Source organism: Hypanus sabinus, chromosome 19 (genome assembly GCF_030144855.1).
Source record: "Hypanus sabinus isolate sHypSab1 chromosome 19, sHypSab1.hap1, whole genome shotgun sequence".
Lineage (NCBI taxonomy): Eukaryota > Metazoa > Chordata > Chondrichthyes > Myliobatiformes > Dasyatidae > Hypanus > Hypanus sabinus.
Genome location: NC_082724.1, coordinates 6,735,892 through 6,757,049, shown reverse-complemented (window position 1 = coordinate 6,757,049; position 21,158 = coordinate 6,735,892). Strand labels below are relative to the sequence as shown.

The window sequence follows — 21,158 nt, the reverse complement described above, 5'->3', positions numbered from 1 at the left end:
GTTTCTGTTTTTTACTCAGAATTTTCTACATTTATCATCTTGAATTTGTTGGTCTTTTATTATGTATTTTTGATTTTTTTTTTGTGTTAACCACCTGGTTAATATTATTATTATTATTTTGTCGTCTTTCTTTTTGTACTTGCACAGTCTGTGTCTTTTGTCGCCCTGTTGGTGCAGTCTTTCATTAGTTCGATTATGGTTATTGGATTTATTGAGTATGCCCGCAAGAAAATGAATCTCAGGGTTGTGTATGGTGACATATATGTACTTTGATAATAAATTTACTTTCAACTTTGAACTTTGATCTGACTACAGCCCTCACTCCAAGTTCCTGTCCACTTACTCAAGCACCAAAGTAATTCTGCATTTAGAACAGCACAAGTTCACAGGAGGCCGGAAGCCCAGCGATGGCCTGTCCTGGGGCTCGAGGATTGACTGTGGGTGTCCAGGTGTAGAAACGTGGCTTGGTTTGCTGTTCTGCACTCTGGTTGATCTTTCATTGATGCTGTTATGGTTATGTTCTATAGATTTGCTGAGTACACCCGCAGGAAAATGAATCTCAGAGTTGTATATAATGACATATATGTGCTTAGATAATAAAATTTACTTTGAACTTCGGTTTTATTTGTTCTGTTGTTTTTGTTGCTGCTGATTGTATTCTGTTTGAACATGAGTGGCAACACTTCCTGTCTGCCCCCAGCATACCCTTTGGTTGTTAACACAAGCAACACACTTCACTGTTTATGTTAATGCACCTACTCTGCTCACACTGCCCTTGGAGGAATATCACATCAAAGACTCACCATCATTTGAAATTAAAGAAATGCCTTCTTTGCTTTACAACTGTTTTAAATAAGCAATACCTTATTCTTAAATTTAAACAAAAAGTCTTCTTCTTTTAAATGTATGGAATTTCAACTTCTATCCTCAATTAGATGAGAGTTCCTATTATTTTAGGGCGACACAGTAGCATAACAGTTAGCGTAACACTTTACAGCACCAGCGGTTCAGGTTCAAAACTCGCATTCGGTCTAGGTAAGTGAACCCAGATCGCTGGCACTGTAAAGCATTATTCAAACTACTATGCTACAGTGCCAGTCTAAACAAAATTGTAAATTACACCTAATTTGGGATAGATTTAGAAATTTCTACATTGAGTTTCTATGTATTCCCCATGACTGCATGGGCTTCCACTGGGTGCTCCAGTTTCCTCCCACATGCATTTGGTGGGAAGAGGAAAACTGGACATATGGCAGCATTTCCTTCCCTGGAAAGGATCAGGATCAGAATCAGGTTTATTATCCCTCACACAGAGTATATTGTGAAATCTGTTGTTCTGTGGTAGCAGACATAAAAATCAATAAATTACAAAAATAAATAGTTTAAGAAAAAGGAATAATGATTTAGTGCTTATGAATTTGACGCTAGAGAGGAAGAAGTTGCTCCTAAATCGTTGCATGTAAGTCTTCAGGCAGTTCCCTTTTTTGAACTTCAAATGGTCGCTGAACTATTTGTCTTTTGCACTATTTATTTGATTTTGTACCTTATTGTATTTTTTTGATGTGTTCCGCTGTACTGGTACTGTAAAATAACACACTTCATGATATTTATCAGTGGTAATAAACCTGATTCTGATTTTGATTCAGTCTGCCCTGCAGGAAAGATGTTTCCTTTTGTCTTTTCTAGTTCTTTACCAATCATTGTCAGTCTGTGTACTTGGGGTTAATGGTCATACTGCCAGTAGAAACTGCTGAACTCCACCAAAACTGCCTTATGGTTTTTGAACTATATTCAATCAAATTTCTCCCTCAACGCCATTGTATGTCAGACAATGATATCCAACTTTCTCATTTTTCGCCACCTAACTCACTTTCAAGGACTCTTCATCTCATGGTCTTGATATTTATTGCTTATTTATTTATTATTATTATTTCTTTCATTTTTGTATTTGCAAAGTTGGTTGTCTTTTGCACACTGGTTGAACGTCCAGTTGGTACGATCTTTCATTGATTCTATTATGGTTATTATTCTATGATGTATTATGGTTATTATTCTATGATGACATCTGTAAGAAAGTTCACCTCAGGGTTGTATATTGTGACATATAACAAGCAGGAGAAAGTCCACAGATGCTGGAAGTCCAAAGCAACATACATAAAATGCTGGAGGAACTCAGCAGGTCAGGCAGCATCTATGGAAAGGAATAAACAGTCAATGTTTTAGGCCAAGACTGATCTTCAGGACTCTGCTTCGGTGATGTACGGGTCATCATCATCATTATGTGCCATGTCATATGACGTGGGCTATCATGGTCTTCCACCTGCCTTTGATCTGCCTACCAAGTGAGAGATCATCGCCTGTGAGAAAGACCCCCTTCATGCTCCTTCTGTGACCATAACTGTTCTTGGCAATTTGTTCTGCAGAAGTTGCATGCCATTGCCTTCTTCTGGGCAGTGTCTTTACAGGAAGGGTGACCCCTGCCTTATCAATATTCTTCAGAGATTGTCAGCCTGATGTCAGTGGTCGCATTATCAAGACCTGAGACCCTATTCATATGACCAACCCAACCTGTTCCCATGGCTTCACTTGACCATGATAGGGGGGATAAGCAAGTGCTACACTTTGCCCAAGGGTGAGCTGCAGGCTAGCAGAGGGAAGGAGCACCTCACACCTCCTTTGGTATAGATGTATCTCCATCCTGCCACCTAGACATATATATACTTTGATAATAAATTTGCTTTGAACTTCTAACTAACTGAAAACTCTTAACCTTGCTATCATTTTAATAGATTGTATCTGCGCAGACTGGATTGGCTGAACATCCTTTTCCAGTGCTGTAGTTTTCTATGACTCCATGACTCCTGAGGGAGACACAGTTACATCAGGGAAAGTAAACAACAAAGCACAATAGGAGTTTGAGGAGAGTTGGTATGTCACCAAAGACACTCGCAACTTTCTACAGATGCACCGCAGAAAGCATTCAAACTGGCTGAATCACTGTCCTGCCATGGAGGGGCGCCACACAGGATCAAAATAAATAGCAGTAAGTTGTGAACTCAGTCAGCTCCATCATGGGCACTAGCTTCCCCCACATTCTGAACATCTTCAAGGAGTGATGCCTCAAAAAGGTGGCATCCATCATTAAGGACCCATCACCCAGGTCATGTTTTGTTCTCATTGCTACCATCAGGAAGGAGGTACAGGAGCCTGAAGACACACACTCAGCAATTCAGGAACAGTTTCTTCCCTTCTGCTATCTTATTTCTGAATGGACATCGAACCCACGAACACTACCTTACTACTACTTTTTTGCACTATTTGTTTAATTTAAATATATAATTATATATATACACACACACACTATAATTTATAGTTTATTGAATATTATTATGTATTGCATTGTACTGCTGCTGCATAATGTTATGAATGTACCACAGCTCTGAGGGGCCGAAGGGTGCGGGGTAGCCCCTTCCCTTTGTGAGAATCACAAGAGCTTTATTGGGTTGGGTCAGAGGACCCAGGAAATGAGAGAGAGACATGATCATTGTCTCCTGGAGACAACGTTTGTGGATTGGGGACTATGCTACGTGCAGGCCCTCAGGCAAAGTGGGCTGGTTGAGAGAGAGATTGCATCACCCCAACCTGATTGACATCTACTACCCTGCGAGTTAAGATAAAAGAGGGGCTGTAGGTACAGCTCCTCAGATGCACCAGAAGAAACGCTAGCGATCCCGTAATAGCGGGAAGCCATTTGAAGGAAGTCACGTGCGCACGGTTCCCTTGCCTGGGGGCTGGTGGCTGGTACCACAGAAAACGACTTGGAACTAACAACGGGGAACCAACTCCCCCGACTCAACGGATTGGCTCCATAAAAGACCCGGGCAAGTTTAAAACCATCTCTCTTAAACCCAAAGAGCTGCAGCTTGAAAGGGCAGTGACTTTTATCTTTCCATCGGACAATACAATATCCCCTAGACAAACGATAGAGCCATTGCTTAATTGATGATTATTATTATACCCGCGTTTTTAGATTGAGTATTGACAACGTATATTATCTGAATGTCTGTATTAATCTTATTTTTGTGCCCCTTTATAAATAAAGACTTTTAAAAATAGTACCATCAGACTTCAACGGACCTCTCTATCTTTGCTGGTAAGTGATCCAGTTACGGGAATTTTGTAACAATTGGGGTTCTCGTCTCGAGATTTGAAACCAAATGGGGGAGCCAGTGAATCGGGCTTGTAAGTCCAAACTTGGATTTGGTACGCGTGTAGCCAGATGGGAAACCAGCAAAGATGGATGTGGATGAATTTATAGAAGCAGCCGAGAAAGAGAGAGAGAGAGAAAGAGCCGAGAAAGAGAGAGAGAGAGAAAGTGCTGACAAACAAAGGGAGCATGCACACCAGCTAAAGGAGTAAGAGGTGAAATGGGATCAGGAGCTCCAGCTAAGGGCATTAGAGGTGAAAAGGGAGCAGGAAAGAGCTGAGAAGCAAAGAGAGCATGAACTTCAGTTAAAAAAGCTGGAAGCAGCTGAGAAGAAGGAAAGGGCCGAGAAGGAGAGGGAGGCAAAGAGACAGAGGAAACATGACTTGGAGATGGAGAAGTTAAAGCAAGAGCAACGCGGTCAGGGGTCAGACCGAGAGGAGCAGTTTGATGTTAGTCGGGCGTTGAGGTTAGTACCCCCGTTTGAGGAGACAGATGTTGATAGTTATTTCTTGCTTTTTGAAAAGGTGGCAGTGAATCAGGAGTGGCCCAGAGCACAGTGGGTGGCGTTGTTACAAAGTGTGTTCAAAGGGAAGGCACAGCAGGCATATGCAGCGTTGGCCATGGAGGAGGAGAGTTATGACAAAGTAAAGGCGGCCATTCTCTGGGGTTACGAGCTAGTACCTGAAGCATATAGACAAAAGTTCAGAAATTTACGGAAAGGGTGGAATCAGACGTATACCGAGTTTGCCCATGAGAAGGGTGTGCTCTTGGACCGTTGGTGCACTGCAGAAATAGTGGACGAGGATTATGGGCGTCTCAGGCAGTTAATTTTGATTGAGGAATTTAAAGGTTGTGTTCCGGAGGAGATCCGGATGTATTTGAATGAGAAGCCGAATAAGTCCATCTCAGAATTTGCTAGGTTCGCAGATGAATATGCCCTAACCTACAAGACAAAGTTTTCCTTGAATAAAAGTTCCCCGAGAGACCGTGGGAACGATCGAGAAAGTTCATCAGCTGAGGCAGAGGTCCAGCCGGGAGCTATTGGTAAGGTTGAGGGGGAAAGGCCAGACGGCCAGAGATTTCAGGGCTTGACCTGTTTTAATTGTGGGAAGAGTGGGCATATTGCTCTACTCCGAGGAAGAAGACGGGAAAAGGGAAAGCAGCAGTCCCTCTCGGATGTGCAGTGGTAATCAGTAAATCGACAAGAGAGTCCCGGGTAGACAGAGTACAAGAAGGGTCTGAGACTTGTCTGTCACACAGAACCGTGTCTTTGAGGAAGAGGGACCCACCAATTCCCGTATGAATCTGGAGAGACACGGGGGCTGAGCTGTCGTTGATCAGTAGTAAGGTACTAGAATTTGGTCGGAAAATGGGAATGGGGAGGGGAATAAGTAAAAGGACAGAAATGGTGGCCTTACATGAGGTCATTATGGATTGTGAGCTGGTGTCTGGACCCGTTGAAATAGGGGTGCCATCAGAATTCCCGAGAACTGATGCGGACGTCCTTCTCGGTAACGATTTAGCAAGTGGTAAGGTTTGGGCAGCCATGACGAGGACCGGTGGCCGGTGAGAGTTGAGGCTCCGCCCCTAGAGTCCCAGATCTATCCCGCATGCGTGGTCACTCGCAGCATGTCGAGAAAGGCAGCTGAGAACGCGAGCAGTTTAAATCTGGCCAGTTTTGATTTGGCCGAGACATTTCTACCAACCCTGTACCACGAGGGTTTAGAGGGTGGTAAAACGAAGAGTAGTAAAGTGAAAGAGGGTAAGGGAGCGGAGGTAGATCTGCCCTTAGCGAGGAGAAAGGTCCTAGAGGAAGAAAATAAAGATGAGGAACCGCTAGAGCGGTTAAGAGGTCCAGAGTTGGACAGGGATGATCTGTCTGGTTTGGCAGAACTGTGTGAAGAAGTTGAAAATTCTAAAGGTGTTCCCGATAATGAGGGCAGCCCTAGATGAAAAGGGTGCCCTTACCTCGAAGAAATCCACTGGGTTGGCAGATGAGGTTGTTTCAGCCCGCGGGGTTGAGTTTACTCCGGAAGGGAGTTGCCCAGAGAGTACCTGGGAGGATCGGGGGAACTTAGAATTTGAAAAGGGTACAGGTATTGGAAGCCTGGAAGAGGCCAATGTCCCGTTTAAGTGTGTCCAAGATGGGGATGCACGTGGTACTGAAACTAGTAATGGAGCTCAGAAAAAGTCTGAGGTATTTGATTCAGTGGAACGGGACGGCCGTCCTTGTGGGTCAGATAGACTTGGTTCAGTGAAAAAAGGGTTAACCTTGGTAACAGTGGGAAGTGAGAGTTCCCAGGTGTTTGTGCTCGAAGCTGTGTTCAAACTTAATGCGGAGCTCAGGAATGGGGAGATAAATATTATTATTGAAGGAAACAGAAAGTCTGTAGTTCCCAAGTCGAATGAAGAAATTTTAAACCCGGCAGATCGCTTACGGAGTGAGCCGGGAGATAGCGGGGGGAGGGGGGGCACACTATTGTTATGCCAGGATGTGGTGTGAAGAGGCCGAATTCGAAAAGCTGCTTGAACAAAATGTTCAAATTAAAAACCAATAGCCTGAAGGGTCCTGACGAGAGGGCTAGCCACCTGTGTAAAATTAAAGAATTGGGTGGAAATGGTCTAAGTTTGGGACACGGTGTTGATAAAATAACCCCTATGAAAAAGGCAGGCGGGAGTTTACCTCGCCAGATTACTCAAGTTCCCCACATGGGAACTCACTGGAAAAGAGGCGACGGTTAATGGGGATGCCATTTTAAATAGCAAAGCAAGTTGTACGGGATTTCGCCAAAGCCTGTGAATAATAAAGACAGCCCCCTTGGAAGCCTGCCTGTTAAGTTGAAAATGACCAAAAAGATTAGTATTCACATAAACTTTTGTAGATGCACATAAGCTAAGATCACAACTCCTTAGTTTTGTTGCTGAAGAAAACAAAATATAGGTGGTTATTAAATTGAAGTCAAGACATTGGTACGGTATAAGATGTTAAGATATTAAAGAAAGTGACACTGAAATCGTTAACTGTTTAGATGCTGAATTGAATGTATCACTGTATTACTCTGTAGAGAAAAAAAAAAATTTTGTATTGTGTTAGATTCTAAAACCCTGTAAGACTCTGTACTATTTCGTTTCACCGCTGGTGAAAACGCTTTGAAGAAAGGGGGTGTTATGAATGTACCACAGCTCTGAGGGGCCGAAGGGTGCGGGGTAGCCCCTTCCTTTGTGAGAATCGCAAGAGCTTTATTGGGTTGGGTCAGAGGACCCAGGAAATGAGAGAGTGACATGACCATTGTCTCCTGGAGACAACGTTTGTGGATTGGGGACTATGCTACATGCAGGCCCTTGGGCAATGTGGGCTGGTTGAGAGAGAGATTGCATCACCCCAACCTGATTAACATCTACTACCCTGCAAGTTAAGATAAAAGAGGGGCTGTAGGCACAGCTCCTCAGATGCACCAGAAGAAACGCTAGCGATCCCGTAATAGCGGGAAGCCATTTGAAGGAAGCCACTTGCGTTCAGTTCCCTTGCCCGGGGGCTGGTGGCTGGTACCACGGAAAACGACTTGGAACTAACAACGGGGAACCAACTCCCCCGACTCAATGGATTGGCCTCATAAAGACCCGGGCAAGTTTCAAACCGTCTCTCTCTTAAACCCAAAGAGCTGCAGCTTGAAAGGACAGTGACTTTTATCTTTCCATCGGACAATACAATATCCCCTAGACAAATGATAGAGCCATTGCTTAATTGATGATTATTATTATACCCGCGTTTTTAGATTGAGTATTGACAACGTATATTATCTGAATGTCTGTATTAATCTTATTTTTGTGCCCCTTTATAAATAAAGACTTTTAAAAATAGTACCATCAGACTCCAACGGACCTCTCTATCTTTGCTGGTAAGCGATCCAGTTACGGGAATTTCGTAACAATAACAACAAATTTCACAACATATTCTGGTGATATTAAACCTGAATCTGATTCTGATTGGGACTCTGAAATGGCCTAGTAAGCTACTCCATTGAAATAAAACTGGTCAATAAATCCTTGCTTTGCCAATCATGTCCAGATACCCTGAACAATGAAGCAAGAAAAAGCAATGGGATGAAAACTGCTGGACAACGTTGGGTCATGTTATTCAGGGGATCACCATCATTTCAACAAGAGTGGTGTCATTCCTTTAAGGGGAACACAGAAAACAACATTGAACATAGAAAGGCTGGGGCCGTTGTGGATAGTCTGGAGGGTTGTCAGAGGTTACAGCAGGAATGAGCTGAGAAGTGGCAGATGGACTTCAACCCAGATAAATGTGAAGTGGTTCATTTTGGTAGATCCAATTTGAAAACAGAATATAATATAAATGGTAAGACTCTGGGCAGTATGGAAGATCTGAGAGATCTTGAGGTCTGTGTTGATGGGACACTCAAAGCTGCTGTGCAGGTTGACAGTGTTGTTAAGAAGGTGTATGGTGTGTTGGCATTCATCAACTGCAGGATTGAGTTCAAGAGCCGTGAGGTAATGTTACAGTTTTTTAAGACATTCGTCAGACCCCACTTGGAGTACTGTGGTCAGTTCTGATCACCTCACTACAGGAAGGATGTGGATACTATAGAGAGAGTGCAGAGGAGATTTACAAGGATGCTGCCTGGATTGGAGGGCATACTACTTTCTGAGAATAGGTTGAGTGTACTTGGCCTTTTCTCCTTGGAGTGACAGAGGATGAGAGGTGACCTGATAGAGGTGTGTAAAATGATGAAGGGCATTGATCGTGTGGATAGCCAAAGGTTTTTTCCCAGGGCTGAAGTGGCTAACATGAGGGTGCATAGTTCTAAGGTGCTTGGAAATAGGTACTGAAGGGATGTCAGGAGTAAGTTTTTCCACACAGAGAGTGGTGGGTGTGTAGAATGCACTGCCAGTGGTGGGTGCGTGGAATGCACTGCCAGCGGTGGCGTCAGAAGCGGATACAATAGGATCTTTTAAGAGCCTCTTAGATAGGTAGATGGAGCTTAGAAAAATAGAGGGCTATGCGCTAGGGAAATTCTAGGCAGTGTCTAGAGTAGGTTACATGGTCAGCACTATGTTCTGCCGATCTTTGACCTACTGTAAGGAACCATAGAACCATAGGACATTGGCACATCATTTCTTCTCCGCTGTTCGATCATAGCTGATTATTCTTCCCTCAGAACACTATTCTGGTATTTTATTATTTTTCCATTGACATATTTGAACTTTTACTTTCATATGCACTTTCAAAATCAGCTGCCAGTTCAGGTTTTGAACTCAGATCACATGTTGCAATGAAATGTAAATACTGCAGCTAAGGGGAAATGAGATTTTCACATCTGATATATATTCTACGCCTAGTATCAATGTCAAGTTGCACATTGGCACAAGGAATTCTGCAGATGCTGTAAATCTTGAGCAACTCACACAAAGTGCTGGTGGAACTCAGCAGGTCAGGTAGCATCTATGAGGGGGAATAAACAGTTGATGTTACAGGTCTAAACTCTTCATCTGGAGCAGCAGATTGCTTGTTGCTCCAGATTCCAGATTTTTTAGGTTAATCATATGATGTAGGAGAAGAATTGGGCCAACTGGCTTATCAAGTCTGTTCTCTCACTCGATTTTGGCTGGTTTATTATTCCTCTGAACCCAATTCTCCTGCCTTCTCCACATAAGCTTTGACACCCTGTCTAATCAATTCCCAGATGAAGGATCTCAATCCTAAACATGAACCGTCCATTTCCCTCTGTGGATGCCACTTGACATGCTGAGTTCCACAGCATTTTGTGCTTTAGAAGAATGAGGATGTTTTCATTGAGACTTACAGAATCCCCAAGAGAACTGCTGGAGTAAACACCAAGACTGGAGATGCTATGGTCAGGAGAAAAAATACCAGTCCTCTGCATACTCAGTTTCTGCTTTATTAGGTACACCTGTACACCTACTCATTAATGTAAATATCTAATCAGCCAATCATGCAGCAGCAGCTCATTGTATAAAAACATGTAATATGTAGACATGGTCAAGAAGTTCAGTTGTTGTTCAGACCAAATTTCAGAATGAGGAAAAAATTAAATCTAAGATCGGTGCCAGATGGGGTGGTTTGAGTACCTGAGAAACTGTGGATCTCCTGGGATTTTCCCACACAGCAGTCTCTACAGTTTACAGAGAATGGTGCAAAAACCACAAAATATCCAAAGAGCAGCAGTTCTGTGGGCAAAAACCACATGTTAATGAGAGATCAGAGGAGAAAGGCCAAACGGTTAAAGCTGACAGGGAGGTGACAGTAACTTAACTAATCACACGTTACAACAGAGGTGTACAGAAGAGCATCTCTGAACACACAACACATTGAACCCTAAAGAGGATGGGCTACAGCAGCAGAAGATCATTAACATTACTCAGTGGCCACATTATTAGGAACTGGAGGTACAAGAAGTACTAATAATATAGCCACCGGGTATATAATCTGACACACATGAAATGCTGCATCATCAAAGGAAATATTTATCAAATGAGATTCAATCAGGTATAATCTGCTCTCTCAAGTGGACATTAAACATGCTATGGCACCAGTTCAAAGAGTAAGAAGGTATCCCTGGCAAACATTAATCCCACAATCGACCTTCCAAAAATTGATCACATATTGTATACAAGGCTGGGTTGTCTGCAAACAGGTTTTTCTGCTTCCTACACAAAAATATTCTTTTTAAAACCACTTTACCTCCTGTAAAATATTCAGTTAAGTCCCGAAAGGTTTGTAATATAAAGGTTATCAGTGTTATTTTTTGTGGCAAGAAGTTAATCTAGTAATAGATTGGCAGATCCCTAGTAAAATAAAATGGAATCTTTACCTCACAATCTACCACATTGTGGCCTTGCACCTTATTGTTAGTCTGCAGTGCACTTTCTCTAACTTATTTTGCATTCTGTTATTGTTTTTTACCTTGTACAACCTCAATTGTGTGGCACGGTAGAGATACAGTACATCTCGACCAAAGGAGGTTTAAGATGCTCCTTCCATCTGCAAGCTGCAGGTCACCCTTGGGCAAGGTCCCCCTGCTTAGTCCCCCGATCAGGGTCACACGAAGCCATGGGAGGAGGTGGTGGATGGTTGTATGAGCAGCTGGTGCATACCACCTGGTTATGTGACCACTGACACCCAGTAGACAGTCTCTGAAGAATATTGATAATCGCTGGGGTCACCTGTCTTGTAAAGACACTGCCCAGAAGAAGTCGATGGCAAGCCACTTCTGTCGAAGAACGATCATTATCACCAAGATTGCCTTCATCCTACGACACGCCACATAATGAGGATGACTACCTCAAAGCACTGTAATGATTTGATCTGTATGAACAGTACATAAGACTAGCTTTTCACTGTATCCTAGTACATGTTCAATAGGAAACCAGTTCCAATACCAGTAACATTTCCTTCTGCACTGTTATTGTTTTACCTTGCACTGCCTCAGTGTGGTATTGTAACAAATTGATCTCTACACGAGTTTTTCAATGTACCTTGGTACATGTCACAAAATGAACTGATTCACCAAGTTGCCGATTTACACCAGTTATCCACAAAGGCACTCCAATTTCTGTTGATGTCACGACCAAGAAAACTCACCAAAACCTCTACTTCCTTAAGAGGTTAACATGTTCCTATCGTCTCGAACCAAGTTTCTTTTTCACGCACAGAAAGCATTCTGCCTGAATGCATAAGAGCTTTGAATGACAACTGTTCTGCACATGACCTGGAGAAATTGCAGAAAGTAGTTGTGGACACATCTCAGCATATCAGAGAAATCAGCCCCCTATTTATGGACTCTGTCTGTACTTCTCACTTCCTCAGTAAAGCAGCCCACATGATCAAATTCCCTAGCATCCCCTCTCCCCTTAGGCACAGATACAAAAGCCTGAAAGCACGTACAAGCTTCTATCCCATTGTTATCAGATTCTTGAATGGACCTCTTGTGGGAGACGATGGACTCTTGGCCTCACAATCTACCTCATTATGATCTTGCATTTTATCGCTCGCCTGCACCACACTTATTTTTCAGTAGCTTTTACACTTGGTTATTGTTTTACCTTACACTATCTCAACGCACTGTGTAATGATTTCATCTCTATAAACAGTCTGCAAGATAAGCTTATCACAGTATCTTAGTACATGTGACAATAACACGAATATCACACCAATACTGAATACCTGGAGGTTTAACAGATTAGCAAGGCACGTGAACCGTGGAGAGCATCTTTAAATGTGAAGGGAAAAATCTTCAGACCATACCTTTTGTGCCTCTCTGATGCAACGCTGGTATTCCTTGGCGAAGTCAGAGCACTTCAGAGTCAGCTGTGGATTTTGCTGGTAACAGTGAAGGATCTGGGACTGCAGATCAATGCAGAGGGGCTCATAGTTTCTCCTCCTATTAACCAAGGATAAAAAAAAATCAAAGTTCAGAATAAATTTATTATCAAAGTATCAAAGTATTAAAGTACTATCAATGTATATACACTCAGTGGCCATTTTACTTGGTACCTCTTATAAATGGCAAATGAGTGATTGTTCATGGTCTTCTGCTGCTGTGGCCCATCCACTTCAAGGTTTGCAGTGTTGTGCATTCATTGATGCTCTTCAGCACATCACCGTGGTAATGCGTGGTTGAGCTGATATCGTCTTCCTGCCAGCTTGAACCAGTCTGACCATTCTTCTCGGACCACTCTCAGTTTTGCTCAGAACTGCCGCTCACTGGATGTTTTTTTGTTCATCAGACCAGTCTCTGTAAACTCTAGAGAGCGTTGTGCATGAAAATCCCAGGAGATCAACAGCTTCTGAGATACTTAAGCCACCTTATCTGGCACCAACAATATTGAACAGTCAAAGTCACTTAGATCACATTTCTTCCCCATTCTGAGGTTTGGTCTGACCAACAACTGAAGCTCTTGACCACATCTGTATACTTTTAAGCACTGAGTTGCGGTCACATGATTAACTAATTAGATATTTCCATTAACAAGCAGGTATACAGGTGTACCTAATAAAGTGGCCACTGAATGTATATATCACCATGTACTACCCTGAGATCCATTTTCTTTTTCACTTCTGGTTCATCTCTGCATACCTTAAAACATATTTTCTATGTGTATTAGAAAATACCTTACTTAAAGAGGTATGTCCCGGATAGGGCTGATTGTTTTTAATCCACAGCCAATCCCAGGCTCCAATCCCCTGTGCTGTAAGATATTAAAACATGACAAGCTTGACAGGACATTCTTCCTATAATAAAGTGACCAGAACTGAACACAGTACTCCAGGTGTGTTCTCACCAAAGTTTTATAGTGCTGCAATGTTACATCACAGTTCTTCAAAGAATTCAAAGTATATTTATTATCTATACAGCCCTTAGATTGGTCTTCTCCACAGTCATAAAACAAAGAAAACCATGGAACCTGTTGAAAGAAAAACATCAAGCCCTCCACACACATAAAAACAAATCGAAAAAACAGCAACAAGAGTATCAACCCCCCACCACATGCAAAAAAAAAACAAATCTTGCAAACAGCAAAAAGAAAGAAAGAGTGAAAACACAGAATATAAAACACAAAATTGTAAGAGTCCATATTCAGTTCAGCTCAGTGTTTTGATTATTTGCAGGCTGCCCCCATCCGAAGTCACCCAAAAGAGCAGCAGAAAAAGGAGCGACTGGGAACTACAGTCCAAGCCACAAACCACAGACCCAGAACTTCGGTGCCATCCTCCAAAAGCATTGAAGGAGAGAGACCATTTGAACACAGGGACATTCCTTCGGATGCAGCAACCGGACAGGAGCAAGAGACCATCTCATGCTGACACTTTCCTCCAGGCAGCAGTGAGCAAGAGGCAGGTAGATGACATTGAACACCCACCTGCCTTCTGTTCTCATCCCCAAAGACTTCAACCTTCCTTGACACTTTAATCGGCGAGATTGGTTAGAAATGGACTTGGTCATGGGCTCACACCCCGTCTCTAAGCTTCTTATCCACGAGGCCACTCACCTGGAACTCTCTTAAAGACAATCAACCCAAAAACACACCACCCAACTGTAGATCACAGGCTCCCGCAGTACCAGAACCACATTTGAATGAAAGAGAAGATGTAAAAGAAGTGAAAGAAACAGTTTTGTGGACCATCTGGAGGATGTTGCCTATGGTAGCATTGTTTGCTGGTGCCATCTTGAACTTAGTACACCAACTAATACAGGCCAACACACCATATGTCTTCTTAGCAATCCTGTCAAGCTGAGCAGCAATTAAACTACGCTTGTGCAAGCATCTGCCCATTTTGGCCTTGATTAATATTGTGGAACGGAAAACTTTTCAGTTGGGATTGTGAAGTTTCAGTATTTCCTTGAGAGATCTGTGAGCTCAGTTGGTGCAGTGAAAACCAGGATTGACGGAGTTTTGGAAGATATATGGGCTAATCAAGAAGTGAAGTTCAGATGGCGGAGCTGCTGTGACGGTTCTACAAGGCCAAGTTCTGCTCCTGCTTCTTACTGTACATTCTTAAAGCGCATCAGCATCAGTCAAGAGTGTGTTGACACGGAATCTGGAGCATAAAAAAGCAGACTGTTGGAGGAACTCTGTGGATCAAGCAGCATTTGCGGAAGGAAAAGGATAATCAATGTTTTGAGTTGGATGGGGTTGCAAAGGGGTGGGGGAGGTGGGAGTCAAGATTTTGCTGCGTGTATAGACTTTGAGTCTTAGAGCGATATAGCACAGAAACAGGCCCTTTGGCCCTTCTAGTCTGTGCCAAACTATTGTTTTTCTTAGTCTCATTGACCCAGACAATAGGCCACAAAATTTTTCCCGTCCATATACCTATCCAAATTTCTCTTAAATATAGTAATTGAACCTGCACCCACCACTTCTGCTGGCAGCTTGCACTACCCTGTTAGTGACAAAGTTCACCCTTCATCCTGAACCTCTGATTGTTAGCTTAGGTCTCACCCAACCTCAGTGGAAAAAGCCTGCTTGCAGTTACCCTAACTATACCCCTCATAATATTGTTTACCTCTATCAAATTGCCTCTCATTCTCTTACACTCCAGGGAATAAAGTCCTAACCTATTTAAATTTCCCTATAACAAGTTGCAGCAACATTCTTGTACATTTTCCCCGCATTCTTAAAATCTTATTGATATCTTTTATTTCTGTTCTGTAGCTATGCAAGGTTTTAACATAACATTACTTCAGCAAGACTACAAATAAATTGTAAATAATGAGTTAGTAATTTGTCAAGATTAAAGATTACACTTGTCACATGTACATCGAAAGACAGAGTGAAATGCATTACTTGCATCAAATCAAATCAGCGAGGATTGGGCAGGGGGCAGCCCACAAGTGTCGCCATGCTTCTGGCGCCAACATAGAATGCCCACAAGTAATAAAAGATAAATAAAGATTAGTAATAAAATAATTCATTTGTAACTAAAGCAAAGGGAGCTAGGGCTTTACTCTTTGGAGAGAAGGAGGATGAGAGGAGACATGGTCGCGGTATACAAGATATTAAGAGGAATAGACAGAGTAGACAGCCAGCGCCTCTTCCCCAGGGCACCACTGCTCAGTACAAGTGGACATTGCTTTAAGGTAAGGGGTGGGAAGTTCAAGATTGATATTAGAGGAAGGTTTTTTTTACTCAGAGAGTGGTTGGTACATGGAATGCATTGCCTGAGTCTGTGGTGAAGACAGATACACTAGTAAAATTTAAGAGACTACCAGAAAGGTATATGGAGGAATTTAAGGTGGGGGTTTATATGGGAGGCAGGGTTTAAGGGCCGGCACAACATTGTGGGCCAAAGGGCCTGTACTGTGCTGTAATGTTCTATGTTCTCCTTTATGAATTTTCAAACAACGGTATAAATTTACGGTTATCATCTTGTACATGACATATACATACTTTAACAAAAAAAATTACTTTGAAGAACACAACATACCATGCCCACAACTTACTAACCCTGATCTGTATGTTGTTTGGAATGTGGGAGGATACCAGAGCACCCGAGGAAAGATATGTGGTCACTGGGGGGAATATTACAGAGAGTGGTGTGAATTGAACTTAATCTTCCAATTGTTCACACCGTAAAGCGTTACACTAACCACTACACTACTATGCACAGGAGAAAATTATTTACATCATTGTCTCTAGGCCAAGCTGGCGAGAAAAGTTACATAAAATTATATTGAAGCTGCAGCAGAGAAACAGGCCATTCATATGTGGTATAAATGCCCCATTCTGAGCCACCAAGCAATATCAGAGAAAGCACCTCTTGAAAAAATTAATCATGATTGAATTGAGGACTGAATGGCCTAATTCAGATCCAGTATCTTTTAGGTATGGTTAACCTTGTGTGTACATTTGAATTTTTATTTTGCTCTGCAAAATGTCCAACTAGTGTTAATGACTTCTCTGAGAATTTTTCAACATGATTTTACTGTCTAGCTAGTTTGACGATATCACTGTTTGAGAGTGTGAGTGACAACTCCAACTAATGCCTGACAACAGCTGGAGTTTGAAAGCAGCAAGTGAAATGCCACAGAGATCACCAGGTCTCAGGCCAATATGCCTGTCTGTTCAAATGGACACTATGGCATTCTTCAGAAGAGGCACTGTTGACAGCTATGTGACTGCACATATTTCCAACTCGGTTTCCACTGACTGAACAGGCCCACATTCCAATTTTACATGATCTTTAACATAATGAAGAGTGTTGCATGCAGAATTTTTCGATCTGATCTCATTAGTGGACAGTAAGAAAGACTAACAAAGCTTGCAGCAGGATCCAGACCAGCTGGAAAAATGGGCTGATAAATAGTAGATGGAATTTGAAACACACACAAAATTACTACAGGAACTCAGTAGGTTAGGCAGGATCTATGAAAATGAACAGACAGTCACTGTTTCAGGCCAAGATCCTTCATCAGGACTTGGAAAGGCAGGGGGAAGACGCCAGAATAAAAAGATGGGAGGTGGGGAAGGAGGACAAGATAGAAGGTGATGTGAAAAGCCAGTTTGGTGGGAAAGGTCAAGGGCCATAAAAGAAGGAATCTCTTAGGAGATTGAGCATGGGAGAAAAGGAAGAAGGAAGGGCACTAGGGGGTGGAGATAGGCAGGTGAGGATAAAAGGTACGAAGCCAGAGTGGGGAACAGAAGGAGAGAGGAGTGGAGGAGGAAGAGCAAAAGAAGAAAAAAAATACGAGAAGGAGAAATCAATATTCAGGCATTCAGGTAGGAGGTTACCTAGCCGGAATATGTGGTGTTGCTCCACCACCTTATCATGGCAGAAGAGGAGGCCAAGAAGGACATGTTGGGAATGGGAATAGGAATTAAAATTGTTGCCCAGGCAAAACCACTTCTGGCAGATAGAATGGAAGTGCTCTACAAAGCAGTCCTTCAATTTATGTTGGGTCTCACCAACAGAGGAATTTAATGCAGGCAATTATGAGGTGTTGCACTTTGGGAGGACAAACCAGAGTAGGGCCTCACAATGCCTCTGCAATTGGATACTAGACTTCTTAACAATAAGGCCACATTTAATCCATGTGGGCAGCAACGTTTCTTGTCCCATTACACTGAGCATTGGTGCCCCCCAAAGCTGTGTGCTTAGCCCACTGCTGATGCACGTGTGTATCGCAGGATCTAGCTCAAACCGTGTCATCAAGTTTGCAGAGAACACAACTTCCCAGGCGAACCCATTGTGATCAGGGGCGGGACTTTGAGAGCCACCTTATCCATGAATTACTGACTATGCTCCCTTCGATGCTCCAACCCCTCCCCATTAGGGGTCCTCACTGGTGTGCTAGACATTATCGTCACTGGGAACAGATGTGCCAGCAGCATTCCCCTCTTAAAGGTGATTTCTCTTGCCGTAGTGTTCCTGAAACTTATAGCTATACGCCTCGCATGTACCACCCCTGGTCTCTGCACTTCGGGCCTCACTAGCGCCCCCGCCGGAAATCTTGTCTCTCCTTCAAGATCGTCCGGGGCGTCTACTAACAGGGCTTCGCCCGTCGGCACTCCTGGGAATCTGGGGTTCCCCATCACGAGTGCTACCTCCCCTGGTCGGATCACCTTTGGCCTCGCCTGCGTACACCACACCGTCCCTTGTTTACGCTCCGGGTCCAGCCCTTGGGAGGCAACCCCTTCTTCGAACACCGCTCGAAACACTGGATGCACCAAGAGGGTCTCCAGAAAGTGTTCCCCCCCTTTCTCCTTACAAGCTGACAAGTTGCATCTTGTGTCCTGACAAGTTGCATCTCCATCTGGTATGGGAGCAGTTGAGCATTGGACCAGAAGTCCTTACATAGGACTGTGAGAACAGCTGAGCTGATCATAAGGGTCTCCCTACCATCCATCAGGAGCACTGCATATGCAGGGACCTTAGTATTATTAAAGATCCCACCCACCATTCCAGCATCCCCTTTGGCTTTCTACCATCAGGCAGGAGATTCCGATGCAGAAAAACAAGAATGGAAAGGATGAGAAACAGTTTTCTCCCCACACCATTAGGCTTCTGAACTACCGGCCGCATCATATTCAAAGAGTCATTGGTTAACCTGTTCCATAGCTTCCAATATTTAAAATTAATGCACTTTAGTGTATTATTTATGTATGATTCAGCTGTAGATTTTATCTGTATTTTCATAAGTTATTGTGTGTTATGAGTATCACTGCGCTTTACACCCTGGTTCAAAGAAACATTGTCTTGTTTCTATATACATTATATGGTCATATGCATTGGTTAACTGACTATGAATGAATGATAAGGCACTGAGGAATGCAGCAGAACAGGGGATTTGGAAATACAGATCCGGAATTCCTTGAAAGTGGCATCACAGGTAGATAGCTTTTGGCACAGTGGCCTTCAGAATCAGAATCAGGTTTAATATCACGTGCATGTGTCAAGAAATTTGCTAACTTTGCGGCAGCAATACAATGCAGTACACGATAAAATAGAAAAAAGTAAGTAAATCAATTACTGTAAGTATATATATGTATATTAAACATCTAAACTAAAAATAGTGCAAAAACAGAAATAATAAAAAAGTGAGGTAGTGTTCACGGGTTCAATGTCCTTTTAGGAAACAGATGGCAGAGAGGAAAAAGCTGTTCTTGAATTGCTGAGTGTGTGTCTTTAGGCTCCTGTACCTCCTTCCTGACAGAACCAATGAGAAGAGGGCATGTCCTGGGTGATGGGGCCCTTAATAATGGACGCTGCCTTTCTGAGGTGCCACTCCTTGAAGATGTCCTGGGTACTACAGAGGCTAGTACCCAAGATGGAGCTGACTGATTTTTCAGCTTTCTGTAGCTTCTTTTGATCCTGTATAGTAGCCCCCCACCCCATACCAGACAGTGATGCAGCCTGTCAGAATGCTCTCCACAGTACTTCTGTAGAAGCTTTCAAGTGTTTTAGGTGACAAACCAAATCGCCTCAAACTCCTAATGAAATATGCCCGTTCCCTTGCCTTCTTTATAGCTGCATCGATATGTTGGGACCAGGTTAGATCCTTAGTGATCTTGACACCCAGGAACTTGAAATTACTCACTCTCTGCACTTCTGATCCCTCATTGAGGATTGGTTCGTGTTCCCTCATCCTACCCTTTCTGAAGTCCTCAATAAATTCCTTGGTTGTTGCTGTGACACCACTCAGCTATCTGGCGTATCTTACTCCTGGTACACCCTCTCATCTCCATCTGAGATTCTGCCAACAATGGCTGTATCATTTATAGATGGCATTTGAGTGATACAGGAGTTGGGATGTTGTAGAAGACATTGGTGAATCCTAATTTGGAATATTATATGTAGGTCTGGTCACCTACCGACATGAAAGATATCAATAAGATTACAAAGATGTTGCTATTAGCATTTCTTTTTGCACAAAATAATTCTTAAAGATGAATTTATTACTCACATGTACATCGAAACAGTGAAACATACAGTGAAATGCGTTATTTGGTTCAACAACCTACACAGTCTGATCTTGTGCTGGGGGCAACTTACAAGTGTCGCCATGCTTCGGACACCAATATAACATGCCCAGAACTTCTAAGCTCCAGTTCAAGGTACATTTATTATCAAAGTATGTATGCATTAAACAACCTTGAGATTCGTCTCCTCACAGGCAGCCACAAAATGAAGAAACCCCAAACAACCCATTAATAAAAGACCATCAAACACACCATGAGTAGAAAGAAAACAAAACAAATTGTGCAAACAATAAAGTATGCAAATAGTATTTGGAATGAAGGTGAGTCTACGGTCACTAACTTTATTAACCCTAACTTTCTTTGCAACATGGGAGAAAACTGGAGCACCTGGAGGAAACCCAGGCAGTCGAGGGAGAGAACATAAAACTCCTTACAGACAGCGGTGGGAATTGAACTCAAATTGACGATCACTGACACTGTAATATCAAGTTCACGCTCAAGTTTCATTGTACATCTACTGCATGTAGCTTCTGAACAGCATTTCAGGGATCAACCGATCGTATCTAATTTCCGATTGAGCTTTTTCATACTATCAGCCCAGTTTTATGGAGTACAACTGTAAAGGATCACAAGTTAATACCAAGTTTCTACAGCTCCTGATTTTGAAACTCCCCACATCGCATTCAAGACAAAGCAGATATGCCTTTTGCAATTTTTTGAGTTACTATCCCTTGTATGAAACGCACAAACTAATGATTAAATAGGTGTGCTAGAAAGATTGCAAACAGCCTATTTCTGGCTACACTCTAACAAAATATCCTGACCCAAGCATAAAATTTCTTGGCAAGCTAGTTATCTGTTAATCAGGATTCAATTGTCAGGCTTCTGTTTAGTGCATGTGAACGTAAGAACCAGATTTTCTCCTTCGGTAGAATTGATGATGTTTGTATCTGGGAATCCTATGCATCGTGCACCTGGGCACAATTCC

At 42.7% G+C, this 21,158-nt stretch overlaps 1 protein-coding gene across 9 annotated transcripts in view; it reads right to left on the bottom strand.

Annotated features, from left to right (window-relative positions):
* LOC132377708 (MICOS complex subunit mic25-b-like) overlaps positions 1-21,158 on the bottom strand; it is a 700,497-nt gene that overhangs the window by 169,388 nt on the left and 509,951 nt on the right. For 6 of the 9 annotated variants that reach the window (XM_059943952.1, XM_059943949.1, XM_059943948.1 and 3 more), the window contains exon 7: positions 12,498-12,633. In XM_059943952.1, coding sequence (XP_059799935.1) covers positions 12,498-12,633 — 136 coding nt within the window. Of the gene's footprint in view, positions 1-2,081; positions 2,192-10,350; positions 10,421-12,497; positions 12,634-21,158 lie in introns of those variants that run through there. The other 3 variants (XM_059943946.1, XM_059943947.1, XM_059943950.1) reach the window with 2 other exon arrangements.